The sequence below is a fragment of the Ceratotherium simum genome, chromosome 2, assembly GCF_057802395.1.
Source record: "Ceratotherium simum simum isolate JZ-2026a chromosome 2, ASM5780239v1, whole genome shotgun sequence".
Lineage (NCBI taxonomy): Eukaryota > Metazoa > Chordata > Mammalia > Perissodactyla > Rhinocerotidae > Ceratotherium > Ceratotherium simum.
The window spans coordinates 77,884,631-77,906,703 of record NC_141901.1 but is presented as its reverse complement, the minus strand read 5'-3'; the positions used below and the strand labels follow the sequence as shown (position 1 = coordinate 77,906,703).

The 22,073-nt window shown below is 37.3% G+C and overlaps 1 protein-coding gene across 1 annotated transcript in view; it reads right to left on the bottom strand.

Annotated features, from left to right (window-relative positions):
• The window catches only part of COL24A1 (collagen type XXIV alpha 1 chain), a 346,899-nt gene that overhangs the window by 62,189 nt on the left and 262,637 nt on the right, over window positions 1-22,073 (bottom strand). Inside the window, exons 44-48 of the mRNA XM_087448191.1 lie at window positions 21,375-21,428; window positions 15,266-15,319; window positions 15,101-15,154; window positions 8,687-8,740; window positions 7,418-7,525 (exon numbers count right to left, since the gene is read on the bottom strand). Of these exons, the coding sequence (XP_087304317.1) occupies window positions 7,418-7,525; window positions 8,687-8,740; window positions 15,101-15,154; window positions 15,266-15,319; window positions 21,375-21,428 (324 nt within the window). The remainder of the gene's footprint in view (window positions 1-7,417; window positions 7,526-8,686; window positions 8,741-15,100; window positions 15,155-15,265; window positions 15,320-21,374; window positions 21,429-22,073) is intronic.

Here is a 22,073-nt window from a genome sequence, read left to right as displayed (position 1 = left end):
CTGCTAAATGGCTCCCTCAGACAGCAATAACTACTTTCTCTATAATTTGATAATTGTTTCCTCCCCCTCACCTCTTCAGGTCTAGGGGATGCAATGGCTCCCCATTGTTGCTATCCTTTGGGTGCTTCAGCACCTCTTCTTGGTTTCCCTTAGCCTTGCTCACATATTTGTAAGCAGTTCCTTTATTAAACCCTCCTTAATTGCTCCCTTTGAGTGTGCCATTTGTTTTAGCGAGACTCTGATATAGTAATTGGTAATAAGAGTGGCGCCAGGAAACTAACCCCCAAAATGGGATTCTGAGATTGGTTTGCTCATAATCAAGGAATGCTCAGATAACTTCCTTGTTGATGGTAAATGGACACTAGTAATCTGTGGTATGTAGTGGCATCATGATTATTCAAATTAGCACTGGTCATGGCATTAGATTAAGCACAGTTGGAGGGCAAAGTTTAGAAGATCAAGTGGCCTTGGCATGTATTCACCGTGGTGAACATAGTGACTATAAAGACTGTGTGACCAGAGGGCTGCCTCTAAATGATCTAGTGGGAACACACAGAGAAAGGGACAAATTAAAGGTCTTTCACGCTCAACTCAGAACACAACGGAAAATCAGAAAATCTCTATGACATCTTGAAGGAGTCATTTATCGCCTGCAGTCACAAGGAAGATGTGGCTGAGGACACAATCCACTGTAAAGTGTGTAGAATTTGCATACTAATACATTTTTGACTAACCAGATCTCTTGTGCTAAGATAAGGGCACTGGGTGAAGAAAGTAGAACTCCAAGACAAGGGATGGGGATTATTTGAGCAGACATGGGCAGGACTAAGAACTTTGAACCCCCATTCTTCTTAATCTTCCTTGCTTGTGGAAGGTAGCCCTTGCTCAAGCACCTGGGAGCACTATTAATAGTCTGGTAGATTGGCAATTTGAAGCCTAGACTCAACTGTGGCCTACAGTCAGTGAGATTGAAATGCTGTAACTTCCCTAGTATACTGTATGAGAAGGGGTCCAAAGCCTCAGGAAGATAGAAATGTGGAGATAGATTTTTTTTTTTTTTTGTGAGGAAGATCAGCCCTGAGCTAACATCCATGCCAATCCTCCTCTTTTTGCTGAGGAAGACTGGCTCAGAGCTAACATCTATTGCCAATCCTCCTCCATTTTTTCCCCAAAGCCCCAGTAGATAGTCGTACGTCATAGTTGCACATCCTTCTAGTTGCTCTATGTGGGACGCGGCCTCAGCATGGCCGGAGAAGCGGTGCGTCGGTGCGCGCCCGGGATCCGAACCCGGGCCGCCAGTAGTGGAGCGTGTGCACTTAATCGCTAAGCCACGGGGCCGGCCCTGGAGACAGATTTATCATGAGCAATCTGATCAACCACCTCTAACCACAGCCCCTGAAAGGGATCAAAGTGTTAAGAAATGTCATCAGAATAAGACCCCTTGATTTAAATGGTAATATTGGACTCTCTGAGTGGTAGAGTCTAGGTGATAGTGCTTTATTATCACAGAAAAGGTAGAATTTATTATTCCAAGAAGCCACAGGATGGAGTGTAATCAGAATGTTTTGACCTGTAGGGATCTGTGGTGATGGAGAGTTGATCAAAGATCCATGGAAATTAAATATACCATAGCCTACTATCAATATATTGATATATAGGTGGAAAAATTCTAGGTCTGATGAGCATAAACTTAATTCAAATCACTATACTTCAGATTCATGGCCTCTCACTCAGTTTCCAGATGCAAGCCAGTTCCTAGAGCAGAACCCCTTGATTAAGGGGAGGCAGGTTCTCTTCGAGGAAGAACCCTGCAATGGTGGTCATAGATGTACGCAGCAACTTCTGCCCCAAGCCTTCTTCAAAGGGACTTGAACACTGGGGAAAGAGAAACTCTCAGCCTTTTTGGGGGCTGTTAGTGACTGGATTTGAACTGATGATGATCCCTGGAAATCCAAAATATTATCATGGCACTCTGGATAGAGTGGAAGCTTATGAAGGTCAGGTGATAAATGGAGTTTTGGCCCAATTTCTTTTCCAAGCAGGTCCAGTGGGACTATGAGCCCAGTTTTTTTTTGCTCTTTTTTTTTCTTCAATCTCAGAGCACAGTGAAAATTCCTAACTCATAAAGTAAAGGCTATTAACGGCAGGAAGGGAGCAGACAAGTGGAAGCCCCTGCAACTATCTCTTCCTGAGCTCCCTCACCAACGGTAAACCTAAGGTAATACCACATCCCTGCAGAAAACTGTGCATATTAACCACATCCCTGTGGAAAACCGTACATACTACTGCCACAAAGACCTGAAAGATGCAGGGGTAGTGATCCTACCATATCCCATATCCATTTTACTCACCTGTTTGGCTGGGTAAACACCAGATAAGTCTTGACGATAACTCTAAGATTAAACTTACAAACTTAATTGCGTGTTGATGCAAATCACAGCTGCAGTTTCTGATATCATGTCTTTACTAAACAGCATAGCCATTAGCAACAGCAGCTACTGACCTGGCAATAATACTTCCTACCAACATTCATATTAGTAAAGATAATCAGAGCCAGTCTGCTTGCCTTCGCAGGGCAGGGACAGCTGTATCCCCTCAATGCCTTACCTCACTGCTATGTCGACTCAGTTTTCCTCTCTGTCATAAAACAGACCAGAGGGATACCTTTATACTCTCGATATCTCACCAAATAACATGCAGGTCCATTAAACTGAGGACATTATGCTAACTGGACCTGGACAGTAGAAATGAACAAGCACTCTAAAGATATGCCAAAGGATAGGATTAAAAAGTTCAAGAAGGGGCTGGCCCCGTGGTGTAGTGGATAAGTTCGTGTGTTCTGCTTTGGCGGCCTGGGTTTGCGGGTTTGGAGCCTAGGCACAGACCTGCACTACTCGTCAGCCATGCTGTGGCAGTGACCCACATATAAAGTAGAGGAAGACTGGCACAGATGTTAGCTCAAGGCTAATCTTTCTCAAGTAAAAAAAAAAAAAAAAGTTCAAGAAATTGCTAAATGGGAGAAGTTCCTAGGAGTAGTAGATTGGGGATGTATCAGGATATCTCCTCTAAAGTGGAGACAAATTGTTGTACTTTGCACTGCTCATCACAATAAAAGGAGCACAACTTGGTGAATCTCTCCGGACTTTGGAGTCAGTTTATACCACATTTGGGTGTGCCGCTACAACCCATTTACTGGGTAGACTGTAAAGTCACTAGTTTTTTTTTTGATTGTGGCAAAATACATATGGCCAGCCCTGATGGTCTAGTGGTTAAGATTCAGCACTCTCACTGCCACAGCCTGGGTTTATTTACTGGTCAGGGAACCACACCATCCATTTGTCAGTTATCATACTGTGGTGGCTGTGTGTTGCTGTGATGCTAAAAGCTATGCCACCAGTATTTCAAATACCAGCAGGGTCATCCATGGTGGACAGGTTTCAGCGGAGCTTCCAGACTAAGACAGACTAGGAAGAAGGACTTGGCCACCCATTTTTGAAAAAACTGGCCATGAAAATCCTATGAACAGCAGCAGAGCATTGTCTGATACAGCGCCAGAAAGTGAGAGGCTGGTGCAAAAATACTGGGCAGGGTTCTGCTCTGCTGTACACAGGGTTGCTAGGAGTCAGAATTGACTCGACAGCACTAACAACAACAAAATATATATATAATATGAAATTTACCATTTTAACCATTTTTAGATGTATAGTTCAGCGGCACTAAGTACATTCACACTGTTGTGCAACCATCACCACCATCCATCTCTAGAACTTTTTATCTTCCCAAAGTGAAACTCTGTACCCATTAAACAATAACTTCTCCATTTCCTCCTCCTCCCAGTCCCTGGCAACCACCATTCTACTTTTTATCTTTATGAACTTGACCACTCTGTTTACCTCATATAAGTGGAATTATATAAATATTTGTACTTTTGTGTCTGGATTATTTCACTTAACATAATGTCTTCAAGGTTTATCCATGTTGTAGCATGTGTCAGAATTTCCTTCCTTTTTAAAGATTGAATAATATTTCATTGCATTTATATACCACATTTGGTTTATCTATCGAACTGCTGACGGCCATTTGAGTTGTTTCCACCTATTGATTACTGTGAATAACGTTATAAAAATTGGTGTACGAATATCTGTTCAGGTCTCTGCTTTCAATTCTTTTGGGTATGTACTCAGAAGTGGAATTGCTGGATCATATGGTAATTCTGTGTTTAATTTTTCAGGAACCACCATATTGTTTTCCACAGGGGATGCACCATTTTAGATTCCCATTAGCAATGCACAAGTGTTCCAGTTTCTTTACATCCTTACCAACACTTGCTATTTTCTGGGTTTTTGGCTTTTGGTTTTTTTTTTTTTAACAGCCATCCTAATGATTGCGAAGTGGTATCTCATTGTGGTTTTGACTTGCATTTCCCTAATGATTAGTGATGTTGAGCAGCTTTCCATGTGATTATTGTCATTTGAATATCTTCTTTGGAGAAATATCTATTCAAGTCCTTTGCCAGCTTGTTAGTTTTGAGTGAAGAAAAGGCTCTGCAGCAGAGTCAGGAGGCTATGTAAGCTACCTTGCTATTTGGATCTATGACTGAGCAGATCCAATAATATTAGAAGGGTCTGCGGCTGGTACAGATGCTGCATGGACCCTTTGATAACCCCCCATAAAAAATCATGCTTATATCCACAAGATTTTGGAGATAAGCCATGCTCTCTTCTGTCAAATGTAATTTCCCATTTGGAAAGCAGTTCTGGGCTTGCTCTGGTTAAACTGAATAATTGACCCTGAGACATCAAATGACTATGTGCCCTGAACTGCCCATTATGATCTGGGTGATATCCGAGCCACTGAATCATAAAATTGGATGTGCACAGCAGCATTCTACTCCTAAATGGAAATGGTATATATCGGGACTGGGCCCTAGCAGGTCCAGAAAGCACAAACAAAATATGGAAGCAGGCAATGGAGATTTCCACGACACTTGTTCTATTACTTTACCACTGCTCCATCAGCCTTCTTAGAGAATTCTTTTTACCAGTTAATGGAGGAGGACAAAGCTCAGGTCTGATTTATAGATAGGTCTGCATTGAATGTCAACATCAGCTACAAGTGGATGGCTACTGTATTAAAGCCTGAACGATATCAGTAAAGAGAACTCTTCCCAGTGGGCAGAACTTGGGGCAATCCATATACATGGGCAATCCATATACCTATTTGGTTGTTTGTAACCAAACAGGCACGTTGATACTCTAGAGTCCTAACTGAGTTTTGGAATAGCCTTGAATGTGCACATGGCCTCAGCATCTGGCCTTAAGTCCCCTGCGTTCTTGTCTATTCTATATAGAACCAGTGATTTGATTTCATGAATGAGCCTTCAGTCACACAGCCAATAAAAACAGTGTGGCAGATAAGGCTAGGAATAAGTCTTGGAGTGGCATCAAATGAAATCAGTCTCTTATTTGCATTGATAATTTTCTGTACTGGCTTTCTCTTAGCCATTAAATTGCTGTCCTTTAAGTATTACCTCACTATTGAAGAGGCATATAGAGTTGTTAGAAAATCTCTATTTTCTTGCTAGAAACTAACAGCAGATAACAATCACTTGTCACATTGCTGTTTTTATGCAAGAGAAAACGGTTCATATTTTTGTTATCCAAATCAATGTTTTCATTCCATGGAATTTTCAGTCCTTTCTAGGGGGACCTTCAAGTGTCACATTGCCAGAAAGAAGTTGTTTGTCACAATGAACCATTAAGTGACCTGATGTAAAAAGTAATTGATGACTTTGACATGTCACTAATGTCTGATGAATATCTTATACACTGAATATCTGAAATTCTTATTAAACATATATATGTAGGATTCTGGTTTCTATTATCCATATCTGGAATGAGTATCTGGATTAGTAGTATTTTAGCCAGAGAACAAATTATTTCCTCTTCCTAGTAGTTAAATAAAACTATTTGCTATTATTAGTATTTACGATTCACTTTTTAGCCTTATAAACTACTGAGTATACCCATATACACACCATCATGATTAAACTTGTGTTCAGCAGCAAGAAATATTATATATTTTTGAAATGTGGTTTTCCTTGCTTCAACTCTCAATATCTTATTCAAAGCAATAGGGTAAGATTCACTATAAAATTTCCTAGTAAAACTTAATCCATGAAAATATAGATTCTCGAACAATTCAAAGTGTTTTATTGTTGGATTTTTAATCCATGACCTCATTTTAAGGCTATTATATGGTGAGCCTAGAGAACAGCGTGAAGATGAAGGTTCAGTGTGCGAGCTCCCTTTAAGACTGAGATCTCAAATGAAAGTCCTCTTTCAACCAGACTGATGTTAACGGCCGAAGTCTATAAAATATCTATTTTAATTAAATACATTAGCCTGGCGGTCAAAGTTTCCTAGGCCTTAACCTGATGCTCTGATGTTCTGACATATTGCCTCCAAAACAAATAGAAACCGTGTTAAGACTCTTTAAAAATATTCATCTTTCCAGATAGAACCTGGCTAGATATTTATTTCTGAAATAACTAAATTGGCTGGGTCAGTTTCACGGATTTTTTTTTTTAACAAATGATATAACACATCATATGAAAGAAGAATATTAATTTGGTTTTGGGTTCAAGTACAGTACCATGCTACGTTTGAATAAACAACTAGGCTGATTTATTATTTAAGAAAAGAAAAACAAGCCAATAGCTAGACATATCCAAATAGCAGCAATGTAAATTTTACTGGGTTCTTGAAAGTATGTGGTTAATTATTCCAATATTTTGAGTGAAAATACAACATTGGGATAACAAAAGTCATCTGGATTATGATGATATTAGGGAGGAAAGAGAGGAAATGGCTACATGAAGACAAAAATATGATTTTTAAATTTCTGATCAAATAAATAAGAGAAATTTGCATAAAAATAAAAATCTACATCATTGCATCACTGCTAGATGAACACAGAGAAAATATGCACACAATTTGTGTAAAATACTGAGGCTGTGAAAGTAAGGGGAAAATGATTTTTGGCAGAACCCACCATGGGTTACTGTCAAGCCCTAAATGTTCCAAAGGTGGCTTAAGACATTTGATGAACTCAAAACACAGCCAAGTTGTGTAGCCCCTAAAATTTTGCTTCTTTATGTTTTTATTTACAAACTTTTATATTTGTAAAAATAGCATAAATTATTAATAATATGGGTTATTAGACATAAAATATTCAAGAGAATGTACTCATTGACATTCCCTGGAAATCATGAACACAATTCCAAAATAACTATTAAAGAAATGGTTTAATCTGAGCCAATGCCAAAGTTAAGAAAGATAGCCAAAATATCTATGGTCTAGACAGGAGACACTTATGCATAAGAAATAAAGAGCAAAGAGATATTCAGTCTACTTACAGGAAGTCCCTGTTTTCCTGGTAGCCCAGCTCTTCCGGGGTTTCCTGAAATGCCATCTGCTCCATGGTATCCTTGCGTGCCTTTTGGCCCAGGTAGGCCTGGAAGTCCCTTAGTAATTAAAAATTACTTGAATTGTAGAGAGATGGTGTACAGATATTTAAATGAAAAATACCTTTGTATTTATGGGGGAGGGGGGAGGGAATATTTACATTTTTAATACCCTGTCCCAGGATACATTTTCCTCTGTTTCTTGAATTCCTTAATGGTTTACTATTTGTATTCAACAGATTAGGTAAGTGTCTTGAAAAGTTCCCTAAACACAAATGCCAAGCTAATCAGCAATTTACTGTGTAACCTTTTGAGCTTTAGTGTAATTCTCTGGTATTTCTCATTGTGCCAACCCATGCTTTATCCAGCTGTGGAAAAAAGATCAGCAATATGCACCTGTGAGCTTATGATACAGGCCATCATGCAGCTTCTGCAAAATCTCGTATTATATTATTTTCCCAAGAAACAAATTATGGCTCTTTTTGTTGCCATTTTGAATTAGATAATTACATGACTGAGTAAAGGTCTGAACATTTTGTTTCTACTCTTGGGTAACTGGATTTTATTTGAGGAAATCTCTGGTCTGAATGTGCTTATAATTTATGTTCATTTTCTCTTTTTTTGAACCAACACAGGCCACCCAAAGTAGGCATCTAGTCTTTGGCTAGGGGAGACCAGCAGGAAGTCTTTGCTAATAAACCAGTCAACACATATTCGCCTGGCCAGAGGAGGAAACTGATGGCTAAGGTAAAATTAATTTTTGTTCTGTGATGAAAGATTTAAAACATTTTTTCCTAAGACTTTCTGTTCTATTTGCCAGGAAAAGGAGAGGTTGAGTCCTTCAATTAAAATCCAGCTCATGTCCTTTCATTCGTGCTTGAGGATCTCTAATCTTTGTCAGTACTCATTTAGTCATGATTCCAAGTCCCTGTGTTTTAGTGGTTCAGCATCAGAGAGTAGCATGAGTCCACAGAGAGGGCTCCATAACATCAGAAAACAGCATCCTTCCATTGCAGAGGCTTACATTTAAACAGCAAGCTTGGTTTTGAGCTAATGGTCATATTTTGTTCCCTCTGTGTTCCAGCATGGGCTTAAATTATTTTTTTGAAGACAATCTGATTTATCCAACACTTGTCATAATTGGCCCCAAACTCTTCTGCTTGCTAAAGTTGCCAATTTTATTTAGAAAAACAAGAAAGATGAAAAAGGTCTGTTACTTACAGGAATCCCAGGTTTCCCAGAAGGACCAGCAGCTCCCTTTTTCCCCTTAAGACCCTAAAAATGTGAAGCACAGTTGTCAATTGATTGTATTAAACTTAATTAAACTGAAGGCATAGAAAAGAACCCTGAGACCTGGATGCTACGGCAAGTACTGCCACTAACTAGTTGTATATCATTGGGATTGCCATTTATTTTCCTGGGAGTCATCTTCATCTGAAAATGAGAGACTCTGACCAGATAACTTATGAATTTCTGTCTAGCTCCAAATTCTATGACTTAAGAATTTAAATCATAGTTATAAAAGGGAACTGAATAGATTATTTGAAAAAAGTCCCCACTTTCAGGCAAGGCCTTTGTCTCCCTATTGAAAGTGGCTAATTAATTCAATAAACATGTATTATTATGTATCAGCCACTCTTTTATGTGCTAGAAATGCAAAGTCAAAGTTCCTAATCGCAAGGCACTTATGGTGTAGTAAGGGACATGAACCAACAGCCTAAAACGCGCTTGCTTATCTGGAAGCAGAGAGAAGAACATACTTATGAATCAAAGAAAGATATTTATTTCCCATGGAGCTGTTTGTTTTTCCATGTGTGAGATGTTTTAAATCATGATTGATTCAGCAGTAACTGGTCTGCCACGATAGTTAGGAACTTTGCCCCTGTAAATCATGCCATCATTCTGATGATATCCTACAATTATTTTAAAAAGAAAAATGTGGAAAAGAGTGACCTAGTTCACAAATAAGAAAAAGAAGCATATTGTCATTACCAGACACATTTCCCAGAAGTCATCAAAAGTTCTCACAAATAGGATAATTCCACCAAAATGGATGATAAGTTATTCAAATCTGAATATAAATTGTGCCAAAGATTAAATGTGATGACAATAACAAAGATAAATAATTTCATAAGATATTACATCTTCTGAAAATGAGGTTAAACATTTTAAGAAATAGTATAGTAGTCACAGAGACAAAGGGCATTTTCTGTAAAACATAAAAATCCAACTTTGCAGAATTTGATAATGGGGAAATATATGGATCAAGGGTTCTACCTCTAACTTTGAAAACTATTTTACTTGCTTTAAAAAGTCACTAATGTAAAGTCTTTCTAAGGGTAAAAAAAAAAACAGAAAATGGGATAGTTGGTGACCTGGGTTTAGTTGAAGTAGATACAATTTCCAGAACATATGATGCCTATTATAATATATATCTTTTAGAACACAATAAAGAAGTAAAATAAGCAAATAAAGACTATTTTAAATATTGAAAGAAATTCTGATTTCAGTTATCTTGAATAGCACTAATTAAATAGTATACGATTTGTGATAATATTCAAATATGTTAACCAGTGTGTTTTTTCCTTCACGGTACTTCTTTTTATGCAAAGTGATATATCTGTTCTAGATTTTTGACTTTCAAAATAGACTTTTCCTCAGTGTATGAATTGCAAAATGAAACACAGCTGGGGTAACAGTTTGAAAAGAATATAATAGTTTGAGCACTATATATATATATACTTTTTTTTTTTTTGAGGAAGATTGGCCCTGAGCTAACATCTGTTGCCAATCTTCTTCCTTTTTTTCCCTTTTTTATCCCCAAAGCCCCAGTAGATAGTTGTATGTCATAGTTGTACATCCTTCTAGTTGCTCTACGTGGGATGCTGCCTCAGCATGGCTTGATGAGTGGTGTGTAGGTCCATGCCCAGGATCTGAACCGGGAAACCCTGGGCCACCGAAGTGGAGCATGCAAACTTAACCGCTACGCCACCAGGCCAGTCCTGAGAACAATATATTTTTTACATACAAAAGCTTTACTTTTAAATATTAAAAGGTTTAGAGTATCAAAAACCGAGGTTATGAAGAAATCATCATAAAATTTATGCCATAAAGAACAGATTTAGAAGAATTATAATAATGTAAGAGAGAATTTTTCCTTCCTAAGGGGATATAAAGATCTTCAAGTTAGAGAACTACAAGAAGAGAAGCAGAAGAGAAGCAAGACTGTTAGACACTGATAGGTGTCTCTGAGAAGAGTCCTTTACCCCACTCTGCCCTTAAGTCCTGGGGTGAGTAGAAACAATAATATCCCCAGGTTAAGTTTGGGAATTTGGACACAGAGATGACGGCTAGGGAGATTAAAGTCCTCATTGAGAAGTCCATATAAACTGCACCGAATGTCAGCAATAGAGTAGAAGTTTCTGCATGAGATGTCTAGGCTAGTGGCCTTGAGAAAGTCTGAGTCCCCCAAGCACTCATCATGGTGTGGGGAGCAGCAGAATGTTATTTCCATGTGGCCAAGAACAGAAGCATATGGCCCTTACAGGCCTATCTAAGGAGACTTTGCACCTGAGATGAGAAAACAGCTGTGCATGCAAGCATGGATCAAAGAACTTCTGCCAGGAGGGCCAAGGTAGATGCCAACACGGTGGAATGATGGCAGCTGGGGGCCAAACAGGATGGTGTGCATTTCAGTGGATGCTAGTGTGAACAGATGATGTCTGAAGACCTAACTTACATCCCATTCCCCCTCCCCACCATTGCCACCCAAGATGTAATGCAAACTTGACAAGAGAGTGAATGGGGAAAACTCTAAATTAAACATAGGATATTTGAGTGGATGGGGCTAAAGGCAGTCAATTGACTAGATTTCCACCAATTTGCTTTCTACCACCAGGCATGATGGGCAATCAGGACAGATGTTAAGTTCCATTACAAAGAATATAAACAAAGTTATATTTTTAGTATACCTGAGTTTATGGCTTAAGGTTCAGATATGCTACACATTTATGGGAGTCTTTTATTCTAAACATTCAAATAACAAAATAAGAACAAAGAGATTCACATGTCATCACAAATTGATTACATTTTGGGATGACCATTATGTTGGGGATTATTTCAGAAGAGTTAAATATTGTGTACTAAAATCTACATATATGGGTCTATCATCATGAAAACTAGAATGTTATTCAGAACTGGATGGGCATTAGGAAGCAGCTCCCAACAGAATAACACTAAAGGAAAATTATGACTATGAAAATTATTTTTAAAGTATATTTTGCTACTTATAATAGTACAATTGTGGCAAAATCTATTTATTGATCACAAAAAGTGTTTGACAAATAACAAAACTATAGTCTGCTGTTTTTAGATGTTCAATTCAGGAAATATTTCCTTATTACAGTTGTCACTGTAACTAAAAGGAAGTAGGCCAGCTAGAAGAACCACAGTGTTTCAATGGAGATTTTAAATACATAAAGATTAACAAAGATTTTTTTTTGTAGTTTTGCGTTTAAAAAAAAATCTCAAAGTCAGAATTGCTGATAGTCTTATAATTAAATTAAGAGCCAAACACCACTTAACATTAATCCTACATAGAGGTGGTCTGTTCAATAGGAAATTACAGATTGGGCCAAAGACAAAGAAAATATGTTATTATATAAGGTGTTAGTAGATGACTAATTGAGTTGACATCATAAGAAGGAAAAAAAGTCACTCTTCAACCAAACCTCAGAATTCAAATATAATAAAGCTAGAAGTATTCTATGCTACTTTCAAACTTAACTTTTATTTTATTTAAATATAAGTACCTCATAAATCAACAAACGGACTTTTCTATAATAGGAATAGCAATTAAATTATATACGTAGTCTTTAGAGTGCATGTAAAATTGTGCTTTCTCTCTTGTCTAGCTAGCTTTGGAAAACAGAATGGCCCATTTGAAATCAGATCCATTTAAAATAGCTTTCTGTTCACTGGGATTTTACCAGTTCATAGACTACTAGAGAAGGTAGTCTAATTCTTTTGATAACGGACATTTTTAAATGTGCCATTATAATCCAAACTCTTGTTTGTTTGTTTTTTATTTAAATGAAGCTGAAAGACAGTTATCTCAATACTTTGCTAGTTCTAACTTTGTTAGAGAGGGTGGCTTTAAAATGCAAACATAGATTTAGAGAGTTGGGCAAGAATTACACTCTCTTTTTCTTTTTTTTTTTTAACCAAGAAATTTCAATTCACTAAAAGCTGGAATTTTGTTTTGGGAGGAAAATAAGATTTTGGCTTGAGTCTTAGTCTTTGAAAGCCATTATAGGATAGCTCACTATATTTGCATGACAAAAGCCTTTTTAAAAATGCCTTGGTTCTGCAATTGGTTTTGACTTGCTCTTTTTCTTTATAGTTGCCCACAGTCTCATGTCTGAGAGCCCAATGAATGAATTAGTTGGGTAAGTAAGATTAATCATATTTTACTTAATTTATAAAAGACTTCAAAGTAATAGAAGGCTTTTGTATAATGAGAGTCAGGAAATAGTTTCTAGTGTTGGTTCTGTTGCTAACTAGTTCTGTGAACTTAGGTAACTTGATCTCTCTGGGACTTAAATTTCTTTGCCTGAAAAATGAGAGGGTTGTCCAGATGATTTTAAAGGGCCATTTCCAAATCTAAAAAACATTAAATTTAGGGCCAGCCCCATGGCTTTGCGGTTAAGTGCGCACGTTCTGCTGCTGGCAGCCCGGGTTCGGATCCCGGGCGCGCACCGACGCACCGCTTCTCCGGCCATGCTGAGGCCGCGTCCCACATACAGCAACTAGAAGGATGTGCAACTATGACATACAACTGTCTGCTGGGGCTTTGGGGGAAAAAATAAAATTAAAAAACATTAAATTTAAAGCTTTGCAAAAACAAGATGACAGTAGTTGGACAGGATCCACCTGGCCATTGAAGGTGTCCCTAGTGAATAATACATAGTCAATGGTTATGTTTGTAGCAATTATTACTATTTTAAATTCTAAGAGGCTTTTTAATGTAACCTTGGACTGCATACCAGCATTGCCCAAAGTAGAAAAGAACTAGTTTCCCTGGATTATACAGAATTTAAACCATAGCTCCTCAGCACCTTTCAGCTCCAATACCCAGGAAGAGATGACCATGTAGGCTGGAGATGCAGTTGTCTAGTAAGAATATTTGATTTTCATTGGCATAATTTTAACAGATACTAATAAACATCAAAAAATTTCTTCTTCCCAAGATATGTCAAAAAGGAAAAAGAAAACATTGAGAATAGGAAAGTACTGATTGTAAAAGATTAGAAATTTTAGGATTAAACCTTGGCAGAGGATTTGCATCCCTGGGCACTTAATGCAAATATAAGGAAGTAACATAAAAGTAGTAGCAGTGTTTTAGGTTCACAGCTTTTCCACTGCTTTTTCCAATTTGAGTATTAAAAATTCTAAGCGAATGAGACAACTGTCTTCTTTCTCTGCATTTTTTCTTATTAAAGCTTGCCTTCAATGGGATATTTTTATTTATTTATTAGTTCTTATTTATTAAGGAATCTGACAGGAAGTTACTAGGTAGATGTCAAGACTATTCATTTAATTTTATTTATTTATTTATTTTCCCCTAAAGCCCCGGTACATAGTTGTACGTCATAGTTGCACATCCTTGTAGTTGCTGTATGTGGGACGCGGCCTCAGCATGGCCGGAGAAGCGGTGCGTCGGTGCGCGCCTGGGATCCGAACCTGGGCCGCCAACAGCAGAGCACGCGCACTTAACCGCTAAGCCACGGGGCCGGCCCCTGTCAAGACTATTCAAAATGACTTCTATGTGAGTGAACACCTATGTAATATCAGATTCAACCTAATTTTATTACTTACTCCCACAAGTGGGAAACACAAGTATGAGTGAAGACTGCTTAACAAATTAGGAGAAATATGGTCTCAAATTCATTACTTTTTATCCATTCTCACTTAATTTATTATTAAATATAGTACATTTGCTTAAAAATTTAATTTAAAATCAATAGCATGTGAAATCAGAATGCCATGGTGAACAGGGCAACAATGAACTGATGGTACAAATTACAAAGCCAGTTGTTACATAAGTTGAGGCAGCGTCTATCAGTGCACAGGGAAAGAGATGGCTAAATTTAACAAGCCAACCGATTTTTAGTTTGCTTAAAAACAAATGATTGCTTTATTTCATGAAAAAACATCTTTTAAACCAATCATGAGTCTATGTCACATAGTCAAGCTATTTCTAACTCTACCTTACTACAACAACTAAAGAGGTTTGACTGATATGTCTTCACTCTGCAACGCTGGTTTTAAGGTCTGTTTGTATTTCTGCTTGAAACCCCAAGGAGGAACAATTAGTTTGGGACAAGCTTATGCAATTTTCACAAAGCCAGAGTAGGCTGCTGGTGAAGGGAAATTTGGATGGCAGTCAAAACACACGAATTAATCAATAATCATGTTTTAGCACAATTATTGACAAACACTGTTTAGAGGCTTACAGTGATTCTTGCTCTAGGAGGATGAATGATCACTTAAATTACAATGACTAGTAACTCCTAGTGCCCCTGCTTTTTCAAGTCAATGACAAATTTCAAATTGTTTTCAAAGGTTTCAACTTACTTCAGATCCTCTCTCTCCTTTTACTCCTTGTTCACCCTGGTCACCTGGCTCACCCTTTAATAGGAACCAAAACAGAAATCACGTATGAAGCAGAGACCAAATAAGATATATTAACATTAATTTTTTTTAAATGCCAGAATTACAAAGAATGCTTTCAAAACATACTGGGGGCCCTTGCTGTCCAATGGCACCTCTTGGTCCTGGTATGCCCATATGACCCTAGGAACAGAAAAGATTATATTATTAGAGTAAATAGAGACATGTGACTTAGAGAATAGGGTAGTGTCACTTAAAATGGTAGCACAATGTTGCAAAATTCAACTTAAATGTCATAGGGATTATGATTCTCTCCTTGAAATAGTATAGAACATAACAGCCACTAGATATTATGATGACTGAGAAAGAGTGTAGAGTTTTGTGGTATTTTTCTCATGTAGGTTAATGTAGTGGGTTGAATGGTGGCCCACCGAAAGATGTCTATGTCCTAATTCCCAGAATCCTTGAATGTCATTTTATTTGGAAAAAGGATCTTTGTAGACGTCATTAAGTTAAAGATCTTAAAAGGATATTATCCAGGATTATCCATGTGGGCCCGAAATCCACTGACAAGTTTCCTTATAAGAGACACCAAGGGAGAGACACACTCAAACAACAAAGGAGAAGGCTACGTGAAGACAGAGGCAGAGATTGGAGTGATGCAGCCACAAGGAATGTTGTCAGCCACCAGAAGCTGGAAGAGGCAAGGAAGGATGCTCCCCTAGTGCCTATGAGAGAGATGGCCCTGCTAACAACTTGATTTCGGATTTTTGGTCTCTAGAACTATGAGAGAATAAAGTTCTGTTGTTTTAAGCCACCCAGTTTGTGGTAATTTGTTACAGCCGGCTAAGGAAACCAATACAGTAAATAACCACAGGAATAAATAGTTTGAGAACTAATTTCTTTTGTTCTCAAATTACTATGGTCTCCATTTTTAATACAACTAAGTTCACAGCAGTTTGGATAGTAGATTTACTGGGTTGAAGACTAGGACTTGTTAGCATATATAATGCCAAGACCTATCAAGTGATTCTGACATTCAGCAATCTGTCATCACCCTAGTTCTCCTAAGAAAGAATGCTGAATTACCACATTTCCCTTTTCAAGTGTGTAAACAGAAACTAGCAACAACCCAGGGGCATGTCATGTGAGAGTTATGCAGGAAGAATTCTGCATGTAATCTCTTTTATCCCATTCTCTACTGTCCTCTTCACTTCAGATTCCTTTCTTCCTATTTTCTGTGTATTATGGAAAGAATGCCATACGAAAGACAGTTATCAGGCTCATCTTCTTTTTCTAGGCTAGAAAGAAGGGACTGCATATGTAGGTCAACAATATTTATTCTCATAGACAGGTCAATTGAAGTCTTCTTTGTTTCTTTCTGTGAGGCAAGTGTTTATGGTTTTAAGATTCAACTTCCTGATAAAGGAAATGAATCCTGTTTAAGGGGGTGAAGAGTGGCAACAGAGAAAGGCTAGTTTAGAAAGCTTTCTATATCGTGCATGGCCATAACTAAAGAGAAAACCATTACCACACATGACCCTTACCAGCAAAACATAAGCAGAGTCAGCAAATAACAGAATCAGGGCAATCAAGAGGGAGCTTGGTGTAAGTAAATATGACTACTTGCAGGTCACTTATTAAACAGGACTCAGGAGCTGGAGTTACAGAGTGAAGTGAGAGTGAATGTCGGAGCAAACTATAAAACTCAAAACTGTGATGGCCAATTACGGCTTTGCCACCACCCCTCTCTGTAGTTTTACAGAGACCATTCTAGAATGCTCATATAATAGCAAACTGCGTCTCCTGGGTTTGTGACGTCTGAATATAAATCTCACCAAAACCAAACTTGCTTTCCAGAAGTGTCACTATAATTCCTCTGGTCCTTTACATTCCAACAAAAATTGACAAAGACCATTCTTCTGCAGTGATAAAAGTTAAATATGCTGTGGTAAATATTATTATAAAGTTGCATAGGCAAGGTTATGGAGAGTGATTGATTTTGCCTGATGATATTAGTAGTGGGATGAGTTGAATGGCTGAGGGGAGCTCGAAGAGGATTTTATAAGGGAAGTCATGATAAGCTGAATCTTAAAGGATGAGTGTTCCAGGCAGTAAAGTAAAAGGAGAACATTCTGGCAGAGGGAATAGCATGGGGAAATAAATAGAAATTCATTTGAAAGAACATGTTAAGTGGAGAATGGATTTGAGAGGGCTATGACCGGGGATAGGGATTTGAGTTAGGAAGCTGTTAAAATGATTCAGGTGAAAAATGACGAAGCCTAAATTAAAGGAAGGCAAAGTGGCTAGATTCCAGAGATATTTAAGAGATTAAAAGAAGTAGCCAAATGAATTTGAGAGATGAGAGGAGAGAGAGAGGAAAGAAAGAGAGGAGAGAGGAGAGAGAACAGAGAGATAGAGACAGAGACAGAGGGGGAGGATTCATTTACTGGCTTGGACATCTGGCTGTCTGGTGGTACCATTCACTGAATCGAGGACATAAGAGGAAGATCAGCTTTGCGGAGGATGATAATACTAGGGTTTTGGACATACTGAGCTTGAGGTGCCTTTGATGATGCCCAATGGCTATTTGAAAATGTATGTCTGATGCTAAGGAGTGAAGGTCAAGTGGGAATTTAGTTATTGTTATTTTACTGTATGCAGAAATTCTATGGCCTTTGCCAAACCAAAGTAAAAAGGAGTTTGAGATAGAACATAATTTATTCAATGTATCTCTGGGACTTTGTCTTACACAAGTTTAGCCTGACTTAATCTTGGGTATCTGCATGTTTTGGCTCAGACCTTTGAAAAGTGGATGTTGACAGTATAATATGCTTAGTTGCACCATGTCCTTTGGCTATCTCAAGCCTCATATCAATTTATCTCGATCTATGTAACGTATAGTTTTCTGGAGGACAGCTATAAATTTACTACGTCTATTTTTATACTGATTAAATGTTCTTATTCTGCATGTATTCCATATGTGATGTCCATGGAGGCAGAGGGTGTCTGGGGTGTCCAGTGTTATATTCATGGCACCTAGCTCTGCTCCCGGCCCATGGCAGATATTCAAATATATGCTGAATGACCAGAGATTTTACCATACATAATACATAAAATGTGTCATGTATAATGATGTCTAATAATATTTATTGGTGATAATGAGCAAGACATTTGACTTTTGTAATTCTCAGTTTCATCAAGAAGAAAAAAGAACAAAAGATGGTGAGAAGGATTAAAAAAAATCCTAATTATTCACAGCCAAATGGAAGCAAAATTTGCATTATCCATTCTATTTTTTTCCCCAACAGGATAATCAGGAGTTCACCACAATTGTAAGAATATTTGTGAATGTAAAAGTATTTTTAACAAGCTTGGTGATTATTCAGCCATAAAAAGGAATGAAGTACTGATAAATTCTATAACATGAAGGAACCTTGAAAATATTATGTTAAAGAAGCCAGACACAAAAGCCCATATATTGTATGACTCCACTTATATGAAATATCCAGAACAGATAAATCAATAGAGACAGAAAGCAGAACAGTGGTTGCCAGAAGCTGGGAGAAATAGAGTAACTGCTGAACGGTTATGGGGCTTCCTTTTTGGGATAATGAAAATGTTCTGGAATGAGATAGTGTGTGATGATTGCACAATATTGTGAATATACTAAATGTTTCTGAATGTATACTTTAAAATGGTTAAAATGGTAAATTTTATGTTATGTGTATTTTAGCACAATTAAAAAAAAGCTTAGTGATAGTGCTAACCATCAGTTTACTAGAGTGAAATGATAGTATGTACAATATCCATTTGGAAAAGCAAACATTTTAAAATATCACCTGAGGTTACAACGGCATAACATAACTCTAAATAAAGCATGGTTGGGCCGGCCCAGTGGCGCAAGCGGTTAAGTGCGTGCACTCTGCTGCTGTGGCAGCCCGGGGTTCACCAGTTCAGATCCTGGGCACGCACCGACTCATTGCTTGGTAAGCCATGCTGTGGCGGTGTCCCATATAAAGTGGAGGAAGATGGGCATGGTTGTTAGCCCAGGGCCAGTCTTCCTCAGCAAAAAAAGAGGAGGATTGGCAGATGTTAGCACAGGGCTGATCTCCTACCAAAAAAAATAATAATAATAATAAAAAAAAAAAGCATGGTTCTCCCGTATAAATCAAACTCGTGCTTGTGAAAATGTGGCCGAGGACAAGTGTGGGTATTTCATGACTTGGAGCAGTCTAAGCCATAAAATTAGTATGGTTGTCTGGCACAAGATAGTTGTTGAGAATAGAACCATCAACAAATGATAAAATGATCCCTACAGCCTATGGACACAGGATATAATAAGACAGAAACAAAGATGTGGATCTAACTAGTTCATAAAACATCCACAATTGAAAACGTCATCAGGAGTATTTGTGGAATGAGGAAGGAGAAATATATTCCATAGTGGATCTATGGAAAAGGTTTTCTCTGATGAAGGATTTCTGAAGAATGTCTGTCTAGAATAATGGGGGCAGGGTTTTTCTTCTGCCAGCCAGGTTTTTTTCTTCCAATAGAATAGTTAGCTGCTTGTTTGCCAGTAAATATGCTGATTTAGCTACTGAATGTTTTGTAGTTGGTAGAGGCCAAAAGAAGATATTGCAAGAACCTTATTTTCCTGAGAATGTGTGGAGAAGTCATGCACAGAAAAAGCTAAGGAAGTTTAAGCAGCTACTCAAATTATGCTGGAAGCAGTTGGGTTGGCTTCTCAGCCTAAAGAAAAGTTAATTTTAAGCGAATCCACTGGATCCTTGGATTAGGAAACACCTGTAGATACAAATGTTATGTAAATTGGAAACAGAACACATATAACCTTCTAAAAAATGTTTCTCTGAAAATAGAAAAAATATAACATGGCCATCATAATAATTTCACAAACATTTATAGCTACCTTCAACATTTACTTCAAAGAGAGTTTTAGGGAGTGAAAGTTAATTTTTCAGATTTTAGGCTTGAGAAATTCAGTTTATTAATGATAGTTATGTACCTACGAGCTTGTCCATTCAATCTGGCTATTTAAGTCTCTATTTCATACATAATCACAGAAACTTTACATGTGAGAGGGGTATATTGGATGAAATAACCCATCAATTCATTACTAAAAATGAATTATGTTTATGTACATGTTATGAACTACTATGTACAAGGCTCAGAACAAGACATTGTACAAGAAAGAAAGAAGTCATATTCAAATTGAGGAGTAAGATACCTGCATATTAAAAAATAATAGCAAAAAGATTAGCAACAGAAGATGGTCAAATATTTGTATTGAATGACTTCCATAAATAATAAACATTATAGGACTACAGAAGAGGGAAAGACTGTTGTTAGTCAGAGTAGGTCAGGGGAAGAGGGAATTTGAACTAAATTATAAAGGATAGATAAGATTTATGTAAGCAAAGATTACATAATATTGTGAGCAGGCAAAGAATGATGTGAGCAAAGGAATAAGACAAACTATAGGGAGAGAGTTAGCAGATGACCATTTTGTTTAGCAACTAACATTGTAAACAGAATGGGAAGAGATATAAACAGGAATACAGGACAGGAATCCTCAACACAAATGTGCTAATAAAAAATGACACTGAATAAATTCTACACAGTCTAATATAATTTTAGCTGATAAAATTGGTCTCATAAAATCCTTCTAAGAATGGAAGACGATAAGAATTGACATAGGCTTGAGAACATAATGGCATTCATCCATCCACTTGACAACTTTTTATTGAATTCTTACTACATACTAGGAACTTTGTGTTCTAGAAATTAGGGATATAATGATGAAAAAGACAGACAAGAATCTTATTCTCATGCATCTTACATTTTGGTGGGGGAAGACAAACGAAGAAACAAATATATAAAAAAAAGTGGTAAGATAATATAGACAGCATTAAATGTCATGAAAGAAGTCAAGTAATATGATACAAAGTGATGGATAAAAAGGTAGTTAGAGAAGGCCTCTCAGGAGGTAACATTTCAGCTGAGATCTGAACCGTGAGGAAAAAGCAGCAATGGGAGGAGATGAAGATGATTCTAGAAACAAGGAACAGAAAGTACGAAGAGCTAGGCTTCTTCTAGGATCAAAAACAAGAGACATTACTAATTATCTCAGTGATGTCTATTTGCATTTGAAACTGAGCAGCATGACAGAGAACAGTACTCAAATTTGGAAGCAAGGTGTGAATTTTGCAGTAATTACCTTATATCCCTCTGCTCCAGGCTCTCCTCTCTCTCCTTGTTCCCCCATTGGCCCCTAGAGAGACCACATGCAAAACCAATCAGTTTCACATCTGGAGCTAAGGATTTGTGAATGCAGATGATATAGTTAGTGTGCAATATTTTTTTTTTAAATATGAAATCAAATATATAATAATTGGTTAGCTTCACAAAATAATTTCACAGGATTGAATTTCAATGACAGCAAGAATATCATAAGCATTGAATTATTTAAAGAGAATCTCTTACTGATTCTGCTAGGAAAAATATTGAAGATAGGAAGTCCAATTAAACAATATGAATTTTCAGATGAGTAAAGTCTGTTATACGTGATGTCAAAATAACCTACGTTTTTACTTAATGTTCAAATGGTAGAAAAAGATTTAAGCCGGACCATTTGGCTACTTAATTAATTCTATTAATCAGAAAAGATTGTATTTAATGATCTGTTAAAAACTATCTAATAGCTAATCCTACTTTACCATTCTTCATCAAAAATTCTATTGTTTATTCTTTAATCTGTGAAATTTTTAATTTTTAAGACGTTAGCCTGATAAAAATTACACTTATTAATTTTAATCCTTAAGGCAGAAATTAATCTAATAAACTCACACTTTTACCTTTTTCTAAACATTCCTAACATAATATCTTTGATATGTTAAGCTATTTGAATTATCTAGTC